We start from the raw sequence: 18,131 nt of genomic DNA, 5'->3' as shown, positions 1-18,131 counted from the left end.
GACGGGTTCAGACTTGATTGCCCGCCACGGCAAACGAAGCGCTGCGCTCATTCCGTAGCGAAGGCCACGGGCCTAACAGCAGGAGAAATGAAATTGGGGAGAGGCAGAAATTGGTAGTCAGGGTTTCTGAGTTCAATGCATCGTATGATCTGTTGATGTATGGAGATTTTCACGGTTCTCGCCGCCAATCGGCTCCGGCATTACACGTGATCCCGAACAGGTCGGCGACGTCATAGGGGAATATCAGGAACACTACAGTTATAAGTTGGACTCATTGAGAGATTGCCTGTCGAGGTGGTCATATCAAAGGAAAACAGGATCTGACACAAGGGGATACACTTTGAAGATATAGGAACCAGGAACGCAAATGAAGAACAAAGTAATTATGTTTGATTCAAAAAAAGTATGTAGACTATGTGCAGCAACCAGGCTCGCATAGGTACAAAACAGAATAGTTTTACAAGCCTTAACCATCAACCCATAGTTCTCCCCTCTGGGGTTGACAACGCCACTGCCTGGGTATGGGACAGGCCAGAATGAACCAAATAAAATTGCAAATGCAGTAAAACAAACATATAATGTTGCAAGAAACCAGATGGATCACCAAAGGCTGGATCATGTCCACTCGGAATCAGCAAGTGTTGGACGGCGGCGTCGAGGAATGACTGAAGGTCGCCGACCCAAGGAGCTCGGGGTTTTATTGTCTTCTTCACGTAGAACGTCGACGTGAGACATCCTATTAGAGAGTGGTCGCGCAGACCGAGGTCTCGCTAGGGCGGCTGCACTGCTATTTGCAGAAGATCCGAGTGCTGGGTTATTGCCATCCCGGCTGCCAGGTCTCATGGCCAGAGAAGAAACACTGAGAGAATTTCGGGGGTGCCGGGGTGTCTCTCGTCCTTCCAAGTATCCTCTTGGTTGACCGGTGCGATTCGACGAGGGTGTGGATGGGGTAGAAGAACCAGGGAACGCAATGGGTGGGGTGGTAGATGTGCTTTGTCGTCGGTTTGTGGGTCTTCTTTTGCTGAGACTGAACGCTTCGCTTGACTGTACTAGCTTCCCTGCCATATCTCGAACAAGAATGGCTGGGTCATTCTCCAGTTCTCGAATGGCATCTAGAAGACCGTAAGTTGCGAGCAAACCACCTTGCTGCTCACTTGAATCGCAGATACTAGACAGTATACGCAGAAGGTTGAGTCGGACCGCAGCCTTGTTGTGGTGCAGCTTTTGTCTCAGTCTTGTGAAGAGATCCGGCCGTGCAAAAGTGGATGCAACTGGGGGACTCAGACGGAGAAGCTTTTGTAGTGGGTCGAGAATGTTCTCAAATGCATTGGCCTTGGAAAGCGTCAAGCATCTTACAATAGCATCAGTGAAGGATGTCGCTTTGTCAAAGCGGTTAGCCAAAAGATGCTCTTCAACCTTAGCTGTCTCTTCTTGAAGCCTGGTCATTGTCAGTTAAGGAAACATATAGTTTTGGGGGAGGGACAAACCAGGTGAAAACAGCATCCAAGGCAGTAACTTGCCAATAAGGATCCGCGAGGAGAGTGATATAAAAGGCCAGGCCTTTGTTGCGCCACAGTTCGCGACGACCAACCTTTCCAGACTGTGCCATGTCACAAAGAATTGGCAAAGCAAATTCTTTCAACGGCCGTTCTGTCATGACGATCTTTTGCAAAAGCGGAACAATGCCGTTCAATGCTGCATCTTCCTGCCGAGACTTGTTCAGGCGACACATGTTATAGATCGTGTTCAGGATTTGATTCGACACCTCGCGGAAATGGGTCCGTTTCAGATTAAATCGAAGCAGGTCAGTTAAGACGTCGATGGCATTGGAGTTTTGAAGTGAATCCAGCGTGGTTGACAGCATGGACAAATTCTTGATGAACTTCAACATTGTGATCTGGTGGATGGGGCTCATGCGCCTGAGTTCTTTCAAGACTCCTGAAGTGATAGTTAGCATCAACCTACAAATTTCCCCAGAGCATACTTACTGTGCAGGACTGTTCGTTCGGCCACCATCTCCTTGACATGATTCTCGGCCTGCGAGAAAATGAAGAAGATATTGGCAATGCGACCCTCAATAACCTCTGCCAATTCCCCGTCTTCGTCGAGAACACGACTCAGCACTAGAGACAAAGGATCAAGGACAGAGTTTCGAGACAGAATTCGACAGAAATCGTTCTTGGGAGTGGAGCCCTGAAGAAAATGTTAGCCTGGGGAGCAACGTGCAACGAGCTAAATACCTACTTGTAACTCAAAGACACTCCAGATGCCGTTCACACCAATCAACACCAGTTCACGTTCATCTTCGTAATCATCTTCCAGAAACTCCACTAGAACATTCAGACCTCCAGCACTGACAAACATTTGTAGCGTGAGGGTCGAAGTCTGATACATCTGCTGCACGAATGCTGCAGCTTCCAGTCGAATCTCTCGAGGGTATTTCTTGGATGCGAACTCGTTGATGATGGGAATACCACCGACGAAGCATAGATTTTCTTGGATCTCATAATCGTCATAGATGATTGCGTTAACGACCCTCAACAGACAGAAAACAATATCACGTCGACGAGTAGTGTCAAGGATCTCAAGAATAGGCAACATTCCGTGAGCACTGATGATGATGTTCTTTGTTTCTGGGAGGTCACAGAAGATGTTGAACAGCTGATCGGAAATCTCTGCGAGAACCTCCTCATCCTGAGATGTTTTGAGAGAGCCCACGAGGCCCTCAACTTGGTTTCGTAGACGAGCGTATTTGTCACGGGCAATGTTAGCCTCCAGATCCATCTCGTCGAATCCTTCTTCCAACTGCGCAAATGGGTCATCATCGTCGTCTTGGTCGCCAAGCCATGAATTGTTGGACAGCTTGGAGTTTAACATCAATGTACTGCTCTGGTCCGAGCCATCGTCGCTTTCGGCGATATCTAGAGCCGCTTGATCGGCACCAAGAATATCGGAGAAATCCTCATCGGTTTCGTTCTCCGCAAACCGTTGGATTTCGATGGCAGAGCGGTCTCGCTTAACGGAGAGCTGTTTGCGCAGCTGGGGGTATGCGCTATTAAATTCATCATCGGGAGGATTGTACCCTACATTTTCATGGATGGGAGAAGAAGGATCATCCTCAAAGTCCTGCAATGTGTTAGAAAGGCAATGGTTTGTCAAGATTGCAGAATTCTCACCTGGTATCCTCCCAACTTCCGATCTAGCACATCTTCATTTGCCATGATAAGGTCGCTGTAGTCCTCGACGGAGTTCTCTTTATAGAGAGCAGCAGGACGAGCCCGTCTGGGCATGGGGTTTTGAGTGAGGATAGGAACATTTTGCAAAGCAGAAGCAGGAGGATTAGAAGGTTGGCGGCGCGTAGGACTCGATGATTTCAAGGGCTCTTGTGCTGCTGGCTTAGTAGGATATGGTCGAATCGTTTGGAGAGGATCATTGTCCGAGAATCCTGAATTTTCCTCCTCGAAGCTGTCATCGGATCTGAGTATCGTCCCATCAAGCGAGGCGAAGGCTTTCAGTCTTTCAGAAGAGAGCATGCCTCCGAAGTTATCGTGTGGGCGTAGATGTGGCAACTTGAGTGCGCTAGGAGAGATCGCAGTAGCGAAGTCATCATCCCAATTGTCATCCTGTGCGGACTCGGGCGAGCGAAACTTATCTGTGGTTTTGACAGAAGTTGGTGATGGTAGAGTATCTACCAATGGAGTGTTTCGAGAAGATGGAATGGCGGCAGGATTATGGTAGTCAGGCTTCTGTATCCTTCTTGAAGTCCCTGCTTCGGGTGACCGCAAAGCTTCGTTCCATTCTTGGACACTCTTGACAGCCTCTTCGTATTCTGTTGACTTCTTGGGAACCACCGAGTCTGATCTGCGGGCATTGACAATCCATGGATGTTTGAGTAGCTTTCGTGCCGAAACACGGAGGTTAGGATCTTTTTGGAAGCATTGCATAAGGAAATCTTTCACAGCCTAGATGATGTCAGTACCAGACAATCTCAGTGATGGGAAGAAAGCATACCGGTGAGGCACCCTGCGAGAAGGGAGGATGATCATCGTTTACGATGCGAAACAATGCTGGCATCGGTTGCATGTTGTGATAAGGGGGCTTCCCCTCGAGAAGCTCGATGACGGTGCATCCCAAACTCCAGATATCTGAAGCCGTTGTTGCACCGGAAAGTTCAATGACCTCAGGGGCCATCCAATATGGCGTACCAACCACACTCGATTCACTCAATCCCGTGGTACGACTCGCGACACCGAAATCTGCAAGCTTGACAAGACCTTCTTTCGTGGTCAAAATGTTGGCACCCTTGATATCTCGGTGAATGACTCCCTGTTCATGTAGGTACAGCAGACCATGAAGAACTTGGGACATATAGAGACCAACGAGATTCTCTGGGAAACGACCAAAGTTCTTTGCAATCGAGTGCAGGGAACCATTTTCGCAATACCTGTCAATGTTAGATTTGCGGTCCAATGACCATGGAACCCAAAGAAACGTACTCCAAGATGATGTTTAGGGTTTCGGCAGACTTCACAAAGCCATGGTACTTGACGATATTGGGATGCTGCGAGTATAAAGATCAGTAGAAGCTCAGTCAAACATATCATCGGAAGTGTCTCACATCCAGGTTTTTCAGAAGGTCAATTTCAAGCTGTTACACCGCGCGTTAGCCATATCAAATCCCCGAAGGATAAGCAACCAACATACCATGATAACGCGCAATTCGCTCTTGGGGAGGTCCGTCAACTTGATCTGCTTGACTGCGACGGTCTCCCCAGTGTTCCAATTCAGTGCGCGGTAGACTGAACCAAAAGCGCCTTTGCCCAAACAGTCTCCCAATTGCTGTTAAGCCAGTCAGCATCTGCCCAACCGATACTGAAGACATATCCCTACGTAGTCTTTGAGCTCCGCGACATCTTTCGCCGACGACTTCACTTTATCATCCTTCGGTTTCTCTTCACGCTTCGACGGACTTGTTCCGACTCGTGTCAATCGCGGCTTTATCGGGGTTCCGGGCGTCCTGGAGGAGGGGGTGAGAGGGCGAGTCTGCCCCTCATTCCCTTCGGCGGACCGAGAGACCATAATAGCTCGAACCAGGATTAAGCTTATCCCAGTAGGTGTTTGGTCGGGCTGTTGGTCTCAGGACGAGGTTTCAGGTAGAGGGGGGTGGGGTGGAAGCTAGGAAGGAGGCAAGAGCTGATAGCAACAGTCTTAGAGGTCATGTCCGCAGGATCTAGTTGAGGATTGTTAATTAATCTGAAGCATTCACCGCATCAAGAACAGGTGGGAACAACATTTGTTTTGCAAGTGTTGGGGAAGGGTCTCACCAAGCGGACATTACAGGAGGGATTCAGCTCTCACGCTCTAGAGAGCCGTTGCCGCAGCAAATCGAGGCGCATGCGAGATATTCAGATAAATACGATGGTCTGGACAGATTCCGGTGAACAACAATTTCGGAAAGGCTGCGACAGGGCGTGAAGGGGTTGTTTGCAAAGAAATCGTGGTTGTTTTGAACTTTCTCCACCCGCATCATGCAGGCTGTGCTGGACAATCGCCGATCAGCCCTACGGTAACAAGTTTTGCGGGATCTTCTTAATTAAGACTTAATAACTATGGCCGAGGTAAAATATGAGAATTATAATTTGCTCGAAAAAAAAATGAATTATAAGGAAGAAAAGTGCCCAAAACGTTGTTGTTTTGGTCAAGTTGTCTATTATTTACAATCAACGTGGACCAACCATGCTAAAGTTCAACGCGATCTATCAAGCGATTTATACAGGGTATCATTTCTGTGCCTCTCGAAGAAGACGCAACACATCGGAGACAAGGTATAAGCTACCAGCAATGACAAGAGACTCGCCCTGGGCCTCTTGACTGGCCCATTTGAGAGCAGGGAGTAGATCACCCTCGAAGCTCTGGACGTGGCCAATATCGTGGATAGCTTGAATTGAAGAAGCGAGTTCTTGGGCATTGGTTGAAGTCACCCATGGCATTCCATCCACAGGACCAAACTCGGCCGTTGCAACACGATCCCCGGGGCGGATAATGGAGCCGAATACTCCAGCCAAGTCTTTACCACTTGATGCGGCAACAACCCAAGTGACTGGCTTTCCATTGGAACGCATCCTGCGATCCACGTATTTGCCAAGAACTTCGGCAGACTGTGCATTATGAGCACCGTCGAGTAAAATAGGCTCTGCGCGGTCAACCAAGGGTCGGAGGGCGATCTTTTGCAGTCGGCCTGGCCAAGTCACGTCGGCGAGGTATGGAAGCAACGAGAAAACATCTGATTCAGGTCGGAGTTGGGACAAGGCGAGGCGCAGAGCGGAGACTGCGCAGCACATATTTTCTTGTTGATGTGGCTCCAAGTCGAGCTTCTTAAACAAAGACGCAAGTGGCGGAAGTTGTTCATAGACTTGCGCTGGAGAGACGAACGATGATTCAATACCGAGTTCTTGAATACGATCTTTCACCGTCTCGATTACTTCCCGCGTGTTTGTGTTGTCTATCACGCATGGTACGCTGGGTTTCAGAATGCCTGCCTTTTCACGGGCAATCTCCTCAATCGTAGACCCCAGGAATGCTTGATGATCCATCCCAATTTTTGTAATGACGGACACAAGGACATCAGTCAGAACATTTGTGGCATCTAGGCGACCTCCCATGCCCACTTCGACGACTCCGACCTCGACTCGCTCATGGTTGAATATCTCGAAGGCAGTTGCGGTCAAAAGCTCGAATTCGGAGGCGCCGATGCCTAATGCCTGGTCTCGTAGTTTGACCTGATCTTCTATCTGTCGAAAGAGGGATTCCTGGACCACCTTCTCGCCGATGGTGATGCAGTCCCACCGATCGATCAAATGCGGGGAAGTGAAGCGTCCGCAACGAACTCCTCCAGTAGACAGCAGATGGGACAAGTAGGCACTGATAGAGCCCTTGCCGTTGGTCCCAGCAATGTGAATGGCCTTCCATGTAAGCGGAGTCTGCTGAAGCAGACTCGCGACCCTACTCAATCCTAGTTCAATCATCCCGGTGGTATCGTATCGTGGTGAGTGGTTTGAGGTCAGTCGTCATTATATGGGTGCAGTAAGTAGTAAACGTAGCTTCAGGGCTTCATCGTGGGTATCGTAGGAAGCCTAAGCTGAACAAGCATAGTAGCGGGGACTTGCTGCTTGTCCGGAGATGACCGTGGAGGTACACGTGACCTCCCAGCCACTTCCGGCCTGAGGCTGGCAAAAAATCCCCAATCTCATCCGTTCTCCATCCCATCCCCACTGTTATCTACAAGTCGCGTTTCGCATCGTTCTTTTTCACTCGTTTTCACTCTGACTTCTTTACGGAATGGGTATCCCGTAAGTCATACAGCTCACTTCGCGCGACATTGTCGCACGCGACTGACTTCAACGTAGGATGTGGCGTGAGCCTTCCAAGGCCGATATACATAAGTCTGCTATCGAGAAGGACCGCACTGCTGCTGCGCGTTCGACCATCGGCCGTCGGGGCTCGTCGCGCCACGGTATCTCTCGTGCGCGCCGGAATGTTTTGGCTTCGTTTCAGTCGCAGGTTATCGATGAGCTCCGACGCGGTAGTGATCTCCCCCGGCGATCTCCTGTGCAGAACAACGGGATGAGTGAGGATGGAATGACATTGGCGCAAGCTCAACGCGAGGCTTTCAGCAGGGGTCCTTCCTCGCGCCGGAATCACCGTCAGCGGTCCGATCAATCCTACTCCCTGCGTGAAAATCAAGCCTTGACCGACCTGCTTGGTCGCCCAGGCTTTCACCCTCAGAGCTTCCGCAACGGTAGCCCATCGTTCACCCCGAACTTTGCTCCAGCTGCCGCGTACCATACCCGCGGCTCCTCAACTCCCTCCTCGGACGACATGCGACTTCCGCCCCTGCGTCGCACAGACAGCCCCAGTGATGAGCCTTCCTTCTTCATGCCGTCAAGCCTCATTCGCATCAATCGAAACGCGGCCCAGCCAACTCGACTGAACCGGGAGACCGTGATGGATGGGCTTGGGGATCGCCAACGCAGCCCGAGTCCTGACGGAGATCGCGATACTATCGCGTGGGAAACTTTGTTGTCGACCATCACGCCCGATGCCACGCTACCTTCCAATGACACCTCATTCGCCTCGAGTTCCGCTTCTGCGCCTGATGCTACTCGCAATGGAACTACTCGCGCCTCTACCAACTCGACTCTACCATCTTCCTTGAGCACTACCCGCAACACCGCGCTCGACCCTTACCCTGACCATCTCAACCCTTGTGACTTTTCTTCTTCGGACGACGAGGATACACCTGTAAATTACCGCCGGTTCATTGGTCAGCCCAGCACCATGCCCCTCTCGCTCCAACGTTTCCCAGATATCCGCTCGACCCTGAGCAGGCACCCTCCCGTTCCTACTATTTCACTTTCCATCACCGACCACAATAATGACGATCTCCAGCAGATGCAGGCCATCCTGGATCGACTTGCCCGCCGTGAAGACATTCCGGACGACTGGTGGGCGGCCGCGGGTCTGGCACGAACGCTCGACCGAGGTCTCAGCGCGAGCATGGACTCGACGGACAACGAAGGCGCTTCTCAGCCTAACCGCGGTGACCTTTGAGGACCACTTTTCGCATTACATGACATGGCATTTGATACTGGCGATGGCGTTTTCTTTCACAGGGACCGAATTACAACGGATATTTCTTAATTTTGTTGGACTGGACCACGGGGCGTTGTTATGAATCATAAGGGGACTCACTACTGGAGTCGAAAGTTGTTTGATTCTTCTGTCTTTCGGTTATGCTGCACTGGCTGCAGTACCAAGCTCGGCCTTTGCCATGGATCTGGCAAGGGCGCTGTCATCTTCAGCGATTTCAATTTCTTGTATTGATATGCTTATGATGTATTTTTCATAATCGTTTCGAACAAAATGAACTACCCAACATTATGTTGGGAATACGATACTCTCTGCACATGTCACTCAATAAATATGACTACGATGTAAAGATATTCGGGGACTCCAGGGGTTCAGAGTCTAGTGTTTTCTGTCCAATGGCAATGGGTGAATTGGGAAGGTTATAAGCCGATCAGTCACATCCCGTGCTGTATCCGGCAAGCCTGAACGTGACCTTCACATGTTGACGCGTCTTTAGATGTACTTTGGAGTCGCAAAGCTATTCTATATTCTGGATGTAACGTTAGTACCTTGATTCCTAGGAGCGATGTGTAGGTGAAAAGGGAAGACAATGTGCGGTGACGTATCTCCGGAGTACAGCCGTCCCCACTCAGTCCTGGAGACCCCGCCACGATATCTGGGAATTGAACAAGCTGTGCAGCTGGCATACTCCAACACCTCTGACGATCCGACAACAGCCATAATTAGCACCTACTGTCACATATACTGCACAGCAATTGCAACCGCAGCACTCTGCAATACCAAATCACCTGTATCACATCCCGCGCAACCACCAAGACACCTCGGATCAATTCCAGTGACCAGCACAATCCTCTCTCGCCGAAGGTACTAGCCTTCACTGTCACATATACACGCGGTCCCGAGTCAACCTCTCCATCTACATACCAAAGTCAACAACATGGATCATCAGGTAGACCACTTGGTCAACAAGGCCTGGGGTAAGCAAACCACCAACATAACCCATGGAAAAGAAGAACAAGAAGCATACAAGACACCTCCTCCCAGCCTCAGCAATCCAAAAGACCACCTCCAAACCCTCCTCTACCCCCAAAGCACCGCGCACCCCAACACCCATCCACAAACCCCAAGCTAACAAACCCGCCAGCAAAATTCTGCTCAACACCAGACGACGCACGCCTAATGATCGCGATAAGCGGGATCCCAGGATCCGGCAAAACAGGCCTGGCAATCACAATGGCTGCCCGAATCAACAAAATCCACGCCTCCGAAAACCCCACCGCACCCCCGATCGCCAGCGCAATTCCAATGGACGGCTACCACCTAACACGCGCGCAGCTAGCAGCAATGCCAGACCCAACATATGCCGCGGCGCGGCGCGGCGCAGCCTTCACATTCGACGGTGACAAATTCCTATCACTGGTGCGGGCACTGCGGGAGCCGGTCACGAGCACAACGGCGGATTTGCATGCGCCCAGTTTCGACCATGCGGTTAAGGATCCCGTTGATGATGATATTGCGATACCGGCGACGAGTCGGGTGTTGTTTTTTGAGGGGAATTACTTGAGTTTGGATGTCAGTCCGTGGAATACTGCGGCGGGCCTTATGGATGAGCTTTGGTTTGTTGAGGTTGATTTTGAGGTTGCTAGGAAGAGGTTAATAAAGAGGCATATTCTGGCGGGAATTGCGAGGGATGAGGTTGAGGCGGACCGGAGGGCTAGGGAGAATGATTTGGTTAATGGGCGGGAGATTGTTGATGGGAGGTTGCCTGTTCAGGAGGTTGTTGTTAGTACTTTTGATCCCAGTTGGGAGGGATTATGACGGCGAGATTGATGTGTCTGTGGGATTGGATGTATAGATGGTGTTAGTCTCCTTAGATGTTGATACAACAGGGGTCATAAATGGGTACACAGTGTCATAGAGTATGGACAGTTTCTAAACGAAAGCCTCGAAGCGAGTGTAACGTTTTATGCATTGTTTTCGCCCTAAGTAAGCCATTTTGCACTTTTTTTGCCCATTTTCGAGTGCCCCCCGGGGTTAGCCATCTAGATCATATAAAGGCAGGGAGGGGTGTCAAGCTGACGACCTTTGTTGTATGTCGATTGATATGTCATTGCTCTTTTGATATTAGACCCCAGGTTACTTCCTCAACCGTAAGACGATGTATGTGCTGATATGGACTCGTATTCCAGGGCTGTTTATGTGAGGCTACAAGTACCATAGGATGAGAGTAACAATCTTATTTCGATGACTTGTGTCACTACGGTAGGGTTCGAAAAAAATCAATTTCAGTTATAAATAGAGCATGAATCTTAATATGAAGTACAATGAGACTTTTAGACTTTTCCTACAATAATCACACAAACTTATTTCCTCAACATTAAAATAAGCCATTGAGTACGAAGCAAGTAGCACCTGAAGTACATATGGAGTGTGTAGAGTACAGAACATATGGGGAGTCCCTGACGCTAAACCGCTTTGGATAAAGTGTAACAAGCCTGGAGGAACACAATTACAGCTTGTACTACTAATACATGTATTATAAGGTATCCATAATATGGGACTGCCCACAGAAGATACCCTACAGCAAGGGACCTGAGTGTAATATTACAGACCCTGTTCCACCGGACCATGGCTGCGATGCAAACTGATTTCCCCCGTTTCCTTGCGAGCTTATCCTTCGACATCGTCACTCTTTGTCCTTCATTTTCTCTACCAGTCGCTCTTTAGCTCCACACTCTTTACCCTCTTTTCAGACTCGCTGTGCGATCTTGACCTTACACTCTTTCATCCCTCAATCTCCATCATGATCTTCAACAAGTCCATCTTCGCCGTGGCCGTCATGGCCCTGGCGAACGTCGTGGCCGCTGGCACCACCACCCCGCAGACCCCAGCCTGTGTCCTCAAGATTATCGGGTATGTCCACAGAAGGAATGGAAGGAATGTCAATGGCTTGGCGCGGAACTCCTAACTGATCAAATTCCAGTCATCAGGATAACCCAGCCGACAGCAAGGCCATCTGCGGCAAGGATGCCGCCAGCATCCAGTCCGACATCGCCGACAAGTGTGCCGACAGTGATGTAGCCCTGAAGTTCTTCGTCAGCAACTGCGCCCAGCTCGGCCACAAAGTTGGTAAGGATTTACAAGAAAACATACCCGAGCGTGTTACATCATATCATCCATTACATCTACTGATCGCTTCTCCTCTCCGCAGTTGAGACCTCTCCTTCCTCCACCGCTACCTCCGGTAGTGCTTCCGCCTCCGCCTCCGGCTTCGTCACTGCTGCTTCTTCCAGCGGCGCTGCTGCCACCGGCTCTGGCTCGGGCTCCGGCACTGGTTCCTCCGCCGCTGCTACTGGTACTGGCTCTTCCAGCTCTGGGTCTGGTAGCGCCTCCAGCCCTACTTCGACCTTCAATGCTGCTTCGTCTGACCGCCAGTTCTCTGCGACTACCTTTGCCGCTGCGATCTTCCTTGGCGCTGCTGCTCTGCTGTGAGCATGCCATGTCAGTTGTTGGCACTGCAATGCGAATATCGATGTGAACATAGATAATAGCCTTGATGTGTTGCCTTTGATCTGCTTTGATTCATTATTGTTCGGGAATGTGGTTTGGGCACTCTAATATGCCTTGCTTGCTTCAATACCAATATCAACTCCTGACAATTATTTCGGATTTGACAGTGTTCTTTCTTCTCACTCGCCATGGAATAGTATGGCAGAATTGTCCAGATGTAGTAGATTGATGACTGTCCTGCTTGAGTCCTGCCAGTGCCTAGGAGAATAACAACCAGCTCTGCCACACGTGGATGAATTCTCCATGTTAGTTTTATGAGTTTGGACAACGTTCACATCACCCACTTAGAGACTCCAAATCGACCAGTTCTCCATTACAGTAGTTTGCTATAGACGCCTGATTTTGAGGCCGACCTTGCATCAATAGTGTATAGTTTCTTTCTGTACTCTACACTTTGTCTGATTGGAACCGGAAGCACTCTTCGAAAGCTAATGCTTTGCATTATAGGACTCCCCCGCGATCTACTTCTGTGAGGCAAAAGCATGGCCTATGATCGAGCTAAGATAAGAAAAGATCAACAAGTGGGCCATAGAAAAGATCCAACAGACCGACAAAATGGCGAACAGAACTTTGTTATTCAAGGGTACTCCTTGGCCCCTTGTCAGAAGCATTGTAGATCCATCACATCTGCAGTAAGGGTTGAGAATAGGCCACCACGATATTGACCAGGAGATAGAGACTTGAATCTGAAGCCAAACGAGCAATGGCATTCGAAATCAACTGAGCTCGGAATGCTTCAAGCCGTCCGGCGACATCAACTCCGTTGGCATGCGGACGGCGCGTGTTCACGTGACTGTTTCGCGTGCAATATGGGGAAGACTGTGTCTCACCGCCCTTTGAATAATCACACCGCCTTCTTTGTCCATCCTAGATGAATCACGCTAGCAGAGATGGCACACACATACTAACCAAATGTGGTAAGATTAGAGCCATTCTGCGTGGCAGAATGGAGCTTTGTAAGGAAATAGTGGACCCAAAGCACAGGTTGGTAAGCTGAAAAAACGCGGACGCGAAGGTCCTGGGCAACGCGTCCACTCGGCAACCAAAGAATCCTCTGCCCCTCTGGTCTCTTCTTCTTCTCACACCCCTCTACGGGCTTAACATTCACCTCTTCTTCCTACAGCCCTGAATACCCTTACCCTTAATCTTGATACCCCCGTTCTACCTTTTTTTATCCTCTTTCCAGCCCCCTACTACCTCAACTCCACCAAGATGTTCGTCTACAAGAGAGGTGAGTTCACGAGTCTGATACTTGGCGGGGAGATTTGCAGCGATGGCGGGCTTCGAGCTCTGCATCTCGTGGCAGTGATCCCTTTTGCCACAAGTGTCTGATCGAGTTTTAACGCGCCTTGAACCCACAGATGGCCGCAAGGAACGCGTGCAGTTCGACAAGATCACTGCCCGTGTCTCGAGGCTTTGTTACGGCCTCGACCCCGAGCACGTCGATGCGGCCGCTATCACCCAGAAGGTTATCTCTGGTGTTTACCAGGGTGTCGGCACCGTCGAGCTGGATAACTTGGTACGTTTGGCCACCGTCTCTTTTTTAAACATCCTGCTAATTGCAACTCCAGGCTGCCGAGACTGCCGCCTACATGACCGTCACACACCCGGACTACGCCATCCTGGCTGCCCGTATTGCCGTTTCCAACCTCCACAAGCAGACAAAAAAGCAATTCTCCATGGTCATCTCCGACCTCTACCACTATGTTAATCCCAAAAACAATAAGCCTGCTCCTATGATCTCTCAACAGCACTATGAGATTGTTATGAAGCACGCCGAGGAGCTTAACTCGGCCATTGTCTACGACCGCGACTTCAACTACAACTTCTTCGGTTTCAAGACCCTGGAGCGTTCATATCTTCTCCGTATCAACGGCAGTGTTGCCGAGCGTCCCCAGCACCTGCTGATGCGTGTTGCTGTCGGTATCCACGGCGAGGACATCGAGAAGGCTATTGAGACCTACCACTTGATGTCCCAAAAGTACTTCACCCACGCCTCCCCCACTCTCTTCAACGCCGCCACTCCCCAGCCCCAGCTTGCTTCTTGCTTCCTGGTCGACATGTCTGCAGACAGCATTGAGGGTATCTACGACACTCTTAAGACCTGTGCTATGATCTCCAAGACCGCTGGTGGTATTGGTTTGAATGTTCACCGCATCCGTGCCACCGGTTCCTACATTGGTGGAACCAACGGCTCCTCCAATGGTATTGTTCCTATGCTCCGTGTGTTCAATAACACTGCCCGCTACGTTGACCAGGGTGGTAACAAGCGCCCCGGTGCGTTTGCCATCTATCTGGAGCCCTGGCACGCAGATGTCTTCGAGTTCCTCGATCTCCGCAAGAACCACGGTAAGGAAGAAGTTCGTGCCCGGGATCTCTTCTACGCTCTCTGGACTCCTGATCTGTTCATGAAGCGTGTTGAGGCTAACGGTGACTGGACTCTCTTCTGCCCCAACGAGGCCTCTGGTCTCGCTGATGTCTACGGTGATGAGTTCGAGGCTCTCTACGAGAAGTACGAGAAGGAGGGCCGTGGCCGCAAGACCATTAAGGCTCAGAAGCTCTGGTATGCCATTCTTGAGGCCCAGACTGAGACCGGTAACCCCTTCATGCTGTACAAGGATGCTTGCAACAAGAAGAGCAACCAGAAGAACCTGGGAACTATTCGCAGCTCCAACCTGTGCACTGAGATCATCGAGTACAGTGCTCCTGATGAGGTCGCTGTTTGCAACTTGGCTTCTCTTGCCCTTCCTACTTTCGTTGATGCTGCCCGTGGCGAGTACGACTTCGGCAAACTTCATGAGGTTGTTCAAGTTCTCGTTCGCAACTTGAACAAGATCATTGACATCAACTACTACCCCGTCCCCGAGGCCAAGAAGAGCAACTTCCGTCACCGTCCCATTGCTCTCGGTGTCAACGGTCTTGCTGATGCTTTCCTGGCTCTGCGTCTGCCCTTCGACTCCCCCGAGGCTAGACAGCTGAACATCCAGATCTTCGAGACTATCTACCACGGTGCCCTGACTGCCTCCTCCGACCTGGCCAAGCAGCTCGGTACCTACGAGACCTACCCCGGCTCCCCCGTCTCGCAGGGCATCCTGCAGTACGACATGTGGGACCGTACTCCCACTGACCTCTGGGACTGGGCTTCTCTGAAGGCCAAGATCGCCGAGACTGGTGTCCGCAACAGTCTGCTGGTCGCTCCCATGCCCACTGCCTCTACCAGTCAGATCCTCGGCTTCAACGAGTGCTTCGAGCCCTACACCTCGAACATCTACTCCCGCCGTGTCCTGGCCGGTGAGTTCCAGGTCGTCAACCCCTGGCTCCTGAAGGACCTGGTCGACCTCGGCTTGTGGTCCGACAACATGAAGAACCGTATTATCGCCGATGGCGGCTCCGTCCAGAACATCCCCAACATCCCCGCCGACATCAAGGCCCTCTACAAGACCGTCTGGGAAATCTCCCAGCGTAACATCCTGCAGATGGCCGCCGACCGCGGTGCCTACATCGACCAGTCCCAGTCCCTGAACATCCACCTGAAGGAGCCCACCATGGGCAAGATCACCTCCATGCACTTCGCCGGCTGGAAGATGGGTCTGAAGACCGGCATGTACTACCTGCGCACCATGGCCGCCTCTGCTCCTATCCAGTTCACCGTCGACCAGGAGCAGCTCAAGGTCGAGGACACCAACGTCGCCCGCTCCAAGAAGCGCACCGCCGGCACCGCTACCGCCGCCTACTCCGCTGTCCCCCGTTCCAACGGCACCCAGCCCGCCACTGCCAACGTCAGCACTGCCCCCGAGGAGAGTCCCCGTACTCTGGTCACCGACCCTATAGCTGCTGCCTCTCGCGAGCCTAACCTCCCAGCCGCTGAGGCCAACAGCGCCGAAGCTCAGCCTGAGGATGCCGCCGGTGAGAGCGAAGCCCGTGAGGGTGATATCTTCTCTGACGCTGTTCTCCAGTGCAGCATTGAGAACAAGGAGGCTTGCCTCATGTGCCAGGGTTAAACTTGAACCTGTTCTCTATTAGAATACTTTTGGATGTTGGCGTTTCTCGCATAGCCATGCTTTCTGCTGGCTTCTCACGTGTACCTATATTATGAGATTGATGGACCTTTTTCCCTTTGTGTGTTTGGCGCGGATTCAAGATTTTTTTGTACTTTTTTAGTATCAGTTCAACAACGTGTTATGTTATCACTATATTCTCCCCTACATAGTTTGCAGTAACCAACTCCGAGTAGTACCCAAATATAGTGTCCCCAATCTGCGTGCATTTCCTAACTCTACAGACATAATCCGTCCTCTAAACATCCAACGATCACACTGACCATACCAGACCTTTTATTAACCATCCTCACACCGCACAACTCAACCCCAAGCCCCAACCTGAAACCGAAATCCCCCGGCTACCTAACAAAGCGCAACCAGGCAAAAAACGGCATTTCCCCATCCGGCGATGACAAGAACCAAGAATTCAAAGGCAAAATGCCAAAAGAAACCACAAAATAGAATCTGGTCCATCCAATCTTTTATCCCCCGGTAAAAGCAAACTCATTTAATGAAATACCTCCCAAACCCCTGTTCGTTCGAGTTTTGGTTCGATGGGTATCGTATCCAAGCCACAGAGTTCGTAGTTCCTCTTTTTTTAGTCTCTACGTTTTGCTTTTGCCACGAGGACCAGGAGTTATCTTTTTATGTTACATTTTCTTATGTTCGAAAGCCTCGGGGGTTCCGTTTTGGGTTTTCTTCCTTGTTATGAGTATGAGAGAAGGAAATGACTGGTTTGCAGAAATCTTCTTTTCTTTCATTTTCGCTGTCTGTACCTTACATCCTATAGATTTTTGCTCTGGTGTCGGATGTCCTCGGGAGGAGTACAGTATACATATCTCATGTTCTACTGTACATTGTACCTTGGCGCCGAAGCCACATCCTTACATCCTACATCTACCAACGTAAGTACATTTACGTCATGTATTCGGATAACGCACCAAGCCGGTATTCCAAGACAAACTCGCTACAAATACAACCTACATATTAGGATTATGCTAATATAGAACATACGCAGCATAGTCCAAAATTACCTACATCTCCAAATCATATGCAATCCCCTCACCCCCCACCCCATCCCACGGACTGGCTGATCGGCAGTGAGTGGAGAAAAAAAGACTGGACAGAAGCAGCAGATATGGATCCTAACCAGATTCCTGACGTGTCTCTACCATGTCTCGGGCCCTATTGGTGCGACAGGGGCTTTCCCTCTCGGCTGGACGGGTCTAGAATATGGCTTCCATATAGTAGATGATGTTGTATTTGCTAGGTGGTGGTGGTGGGTGGGTGGGTGGGGGGTTTAGATGTAGATGGTACTTGCGTGGATTGCTTTCTGGAATGGTTTGGAAGGTCGTTTGTACTTTCAAATCGGGGTTGGGATTTGGATTAGTGCTGGATGTGGTTGGAGTTACGTATGTACATGTGAAGTGGGACGGTACGGGTATTACTGTGTGTGCCCTGCGTTGGGCAGGGCTATGAAGGGTTGGAATATAGCTGAGGAGGGTGTTTGTAGGGTGTTTGTAGGGTGTTTGTAGGGTGTTTGTAGGGTGTTTGTAGGGTGTTTGTAGGGTGTTTGTAGGGGGAATTTGTATGAAAGCGATTGACTCAAGAGGTTCATTGCCATACAGTCTAATTATGATTTCTCTCGACAAATTGATTTGACAGATCGGCACTATTTCCCACTAAAAATGGCTCAAAGAAGTCCAGACCGTTAGGTGGAGCGAGGGCTAAACCCGCCATGCGGGCGTCGTCCACCGGATTGGCTTGGACTGTTTGTCTTACAGGTACAGGCACACACCAATCACATTGTCAGACAAGACTACAGATTCTAACCAGTCCCCCTGCGGGTTGCGAGGTTGCGAGGGTACGAGA

General features: G+C 50.5%; 6 protein-coding genes across 6 annotated transcripts; 4 read left to right on the top strand and 2 right to left on the bottom strand.

The window, feature by feature from the left end:
- Positions 1 to 615: 615 nt before the first annotated feature.
- On the bottom strand, positions 616 to 5,079 carry PENARI_c017G00460 (serine/threonine-protein kinase; the record flags this gene model as incomplete). The annotated part of the gene is made up of 10 exons (XM_022634224.1): positions 616 to 1,438; positions 1,488 to 1,938; positions 1,989 to 2,193; positions 2,245 to 3,126; positions 3,177 to 3,962; positions 4,012 to 4,444; positions 4,497 to 4,561; positions 4,619 to 4,648; positions 4,705 to 4,839; positions 4,891 to 5,079. The coding sequence occupies 10 exons, from the start codon at positions 5,077 to 5,079 to the stop codon at positions 616 to 618; spliced, it is 3,999 nt and encodes a 1,332-aa protein (XP_022485743.1).
- A 701-nt stretch (positions 5,080 to 5,780) lies between these two features.
- On the bottom strand, positions 5,781 to 7,025 carry PENARI_c017G00690 (dihydrofolate synthase; the record flags this gene model as incomplete). Its single annotated transcript, XM_022634229.1, has 1 exon — positions 5,781 to 7,025. The coding sequence occupies one exon, from the start codon at positions 7,023 to 7,025 to the stop codon at positions 5,781 to 5,783; it is 1,245 nt and encodes a 414-aa protein (XP_022485697.1).
- A 313-nt stretch (positions 7,026 to 7,338) lies between these two features.
- Positions 7,339 to 8,610, top strand: PENARI_c017G00287 (uncharacterized protein; the record flags this gene model as incomplete). Its single annotated transcript, XM_022634218.1, has 2 exons — positions 7,339 to 7,349; positions 7,407 to 8,610. 2 exons carry the CDS (start codon positions 7,339 to 7,341, stop codon positions 8,608 to 8,610), a joined length of 1,215 nt encoding a protein of 404 aa, XP_022485906.1.
- A 976-nt stretch (positions 8,611 to 9,586) lies between these two features.
- Positions 9,587 to 10,467, top strand: PENARI_c017G08725 (kinase-related protein; the record flags this gene model as incomplete). The annotated part of the gene is made up of 2 exons (XM_022634388.1): positions 9,587 to 9,626; positions 9,794 to 10,467. 2 exons carry the CDS (start codon positions 9,587 to 9,589, stop codon positions 10,465 to 10,467), a joined length of 714 nt encoding a protein of 237 aa, XP_022485835.1.
- Positions 10,468 to 11,452: 985 nt separating this feature from the next.
- PENARI_c017G06266 (putative GPI anchored cell wall protein) lies at positions 11,453 to 12,141 on the top strand (the record flags this gene model as incomplete). Its single annotated transcript, XM_022634337.1, has 3 exons — positions 11,453 to 11,562; positions 11,633 to 11,778; positions 11,861 to 12,141. The coding sequence occupies 3 exons, from the start codon at positions 11,453 to 11,455 to the stop codon at positions 12,139 to 12,141; spliced, it is 537 nt and encodes a 178-aa protein (XP_022485926.1).
- A 1,290-nt stretch (positions 12,142 to 13,431) lies between these two features.
- Positions 13,432 to 16,220, top strand: PENARI_c017G11666 (ribonucleotide-diphosphate reductase subunit RNR1; the record flags this gene model as incomplete). The annotated part of the gene is made up of 3 exons (XM_022634442.1): positions 13,432 to 13,450; positions 13,581 to 13,738; positions 13,791 to 16,220. 3 exons carry the CDS (start codon positions 13,432 to 13,434, stop codon positions 16,218 to 16,220), a joined length of 2,607 nt encoding a protein of 868 aa, XP_022485900.1.
- Between the last annotated feature and the right edge of the window lie 1,911 nt (positions 16,221 to 18,131).

The sequence above is a fragment of the Penicillium arizonense genome, assembly GCF_001773325.1.
Source record: "Penicillium arizonense strain CBS 141311 chromosome Unknown PENARI_contig017, whole genome shotgun sequence".
NCBI lineage: Eukaryota > Fungi > Ascomycota > Eurotiomycetes > Eurotiales > Aspergillaceae > Penicillium > Penicillium arizonense.
This window is presented reverse-complemented; position numbering and strand designations above follow the sequence as displayed.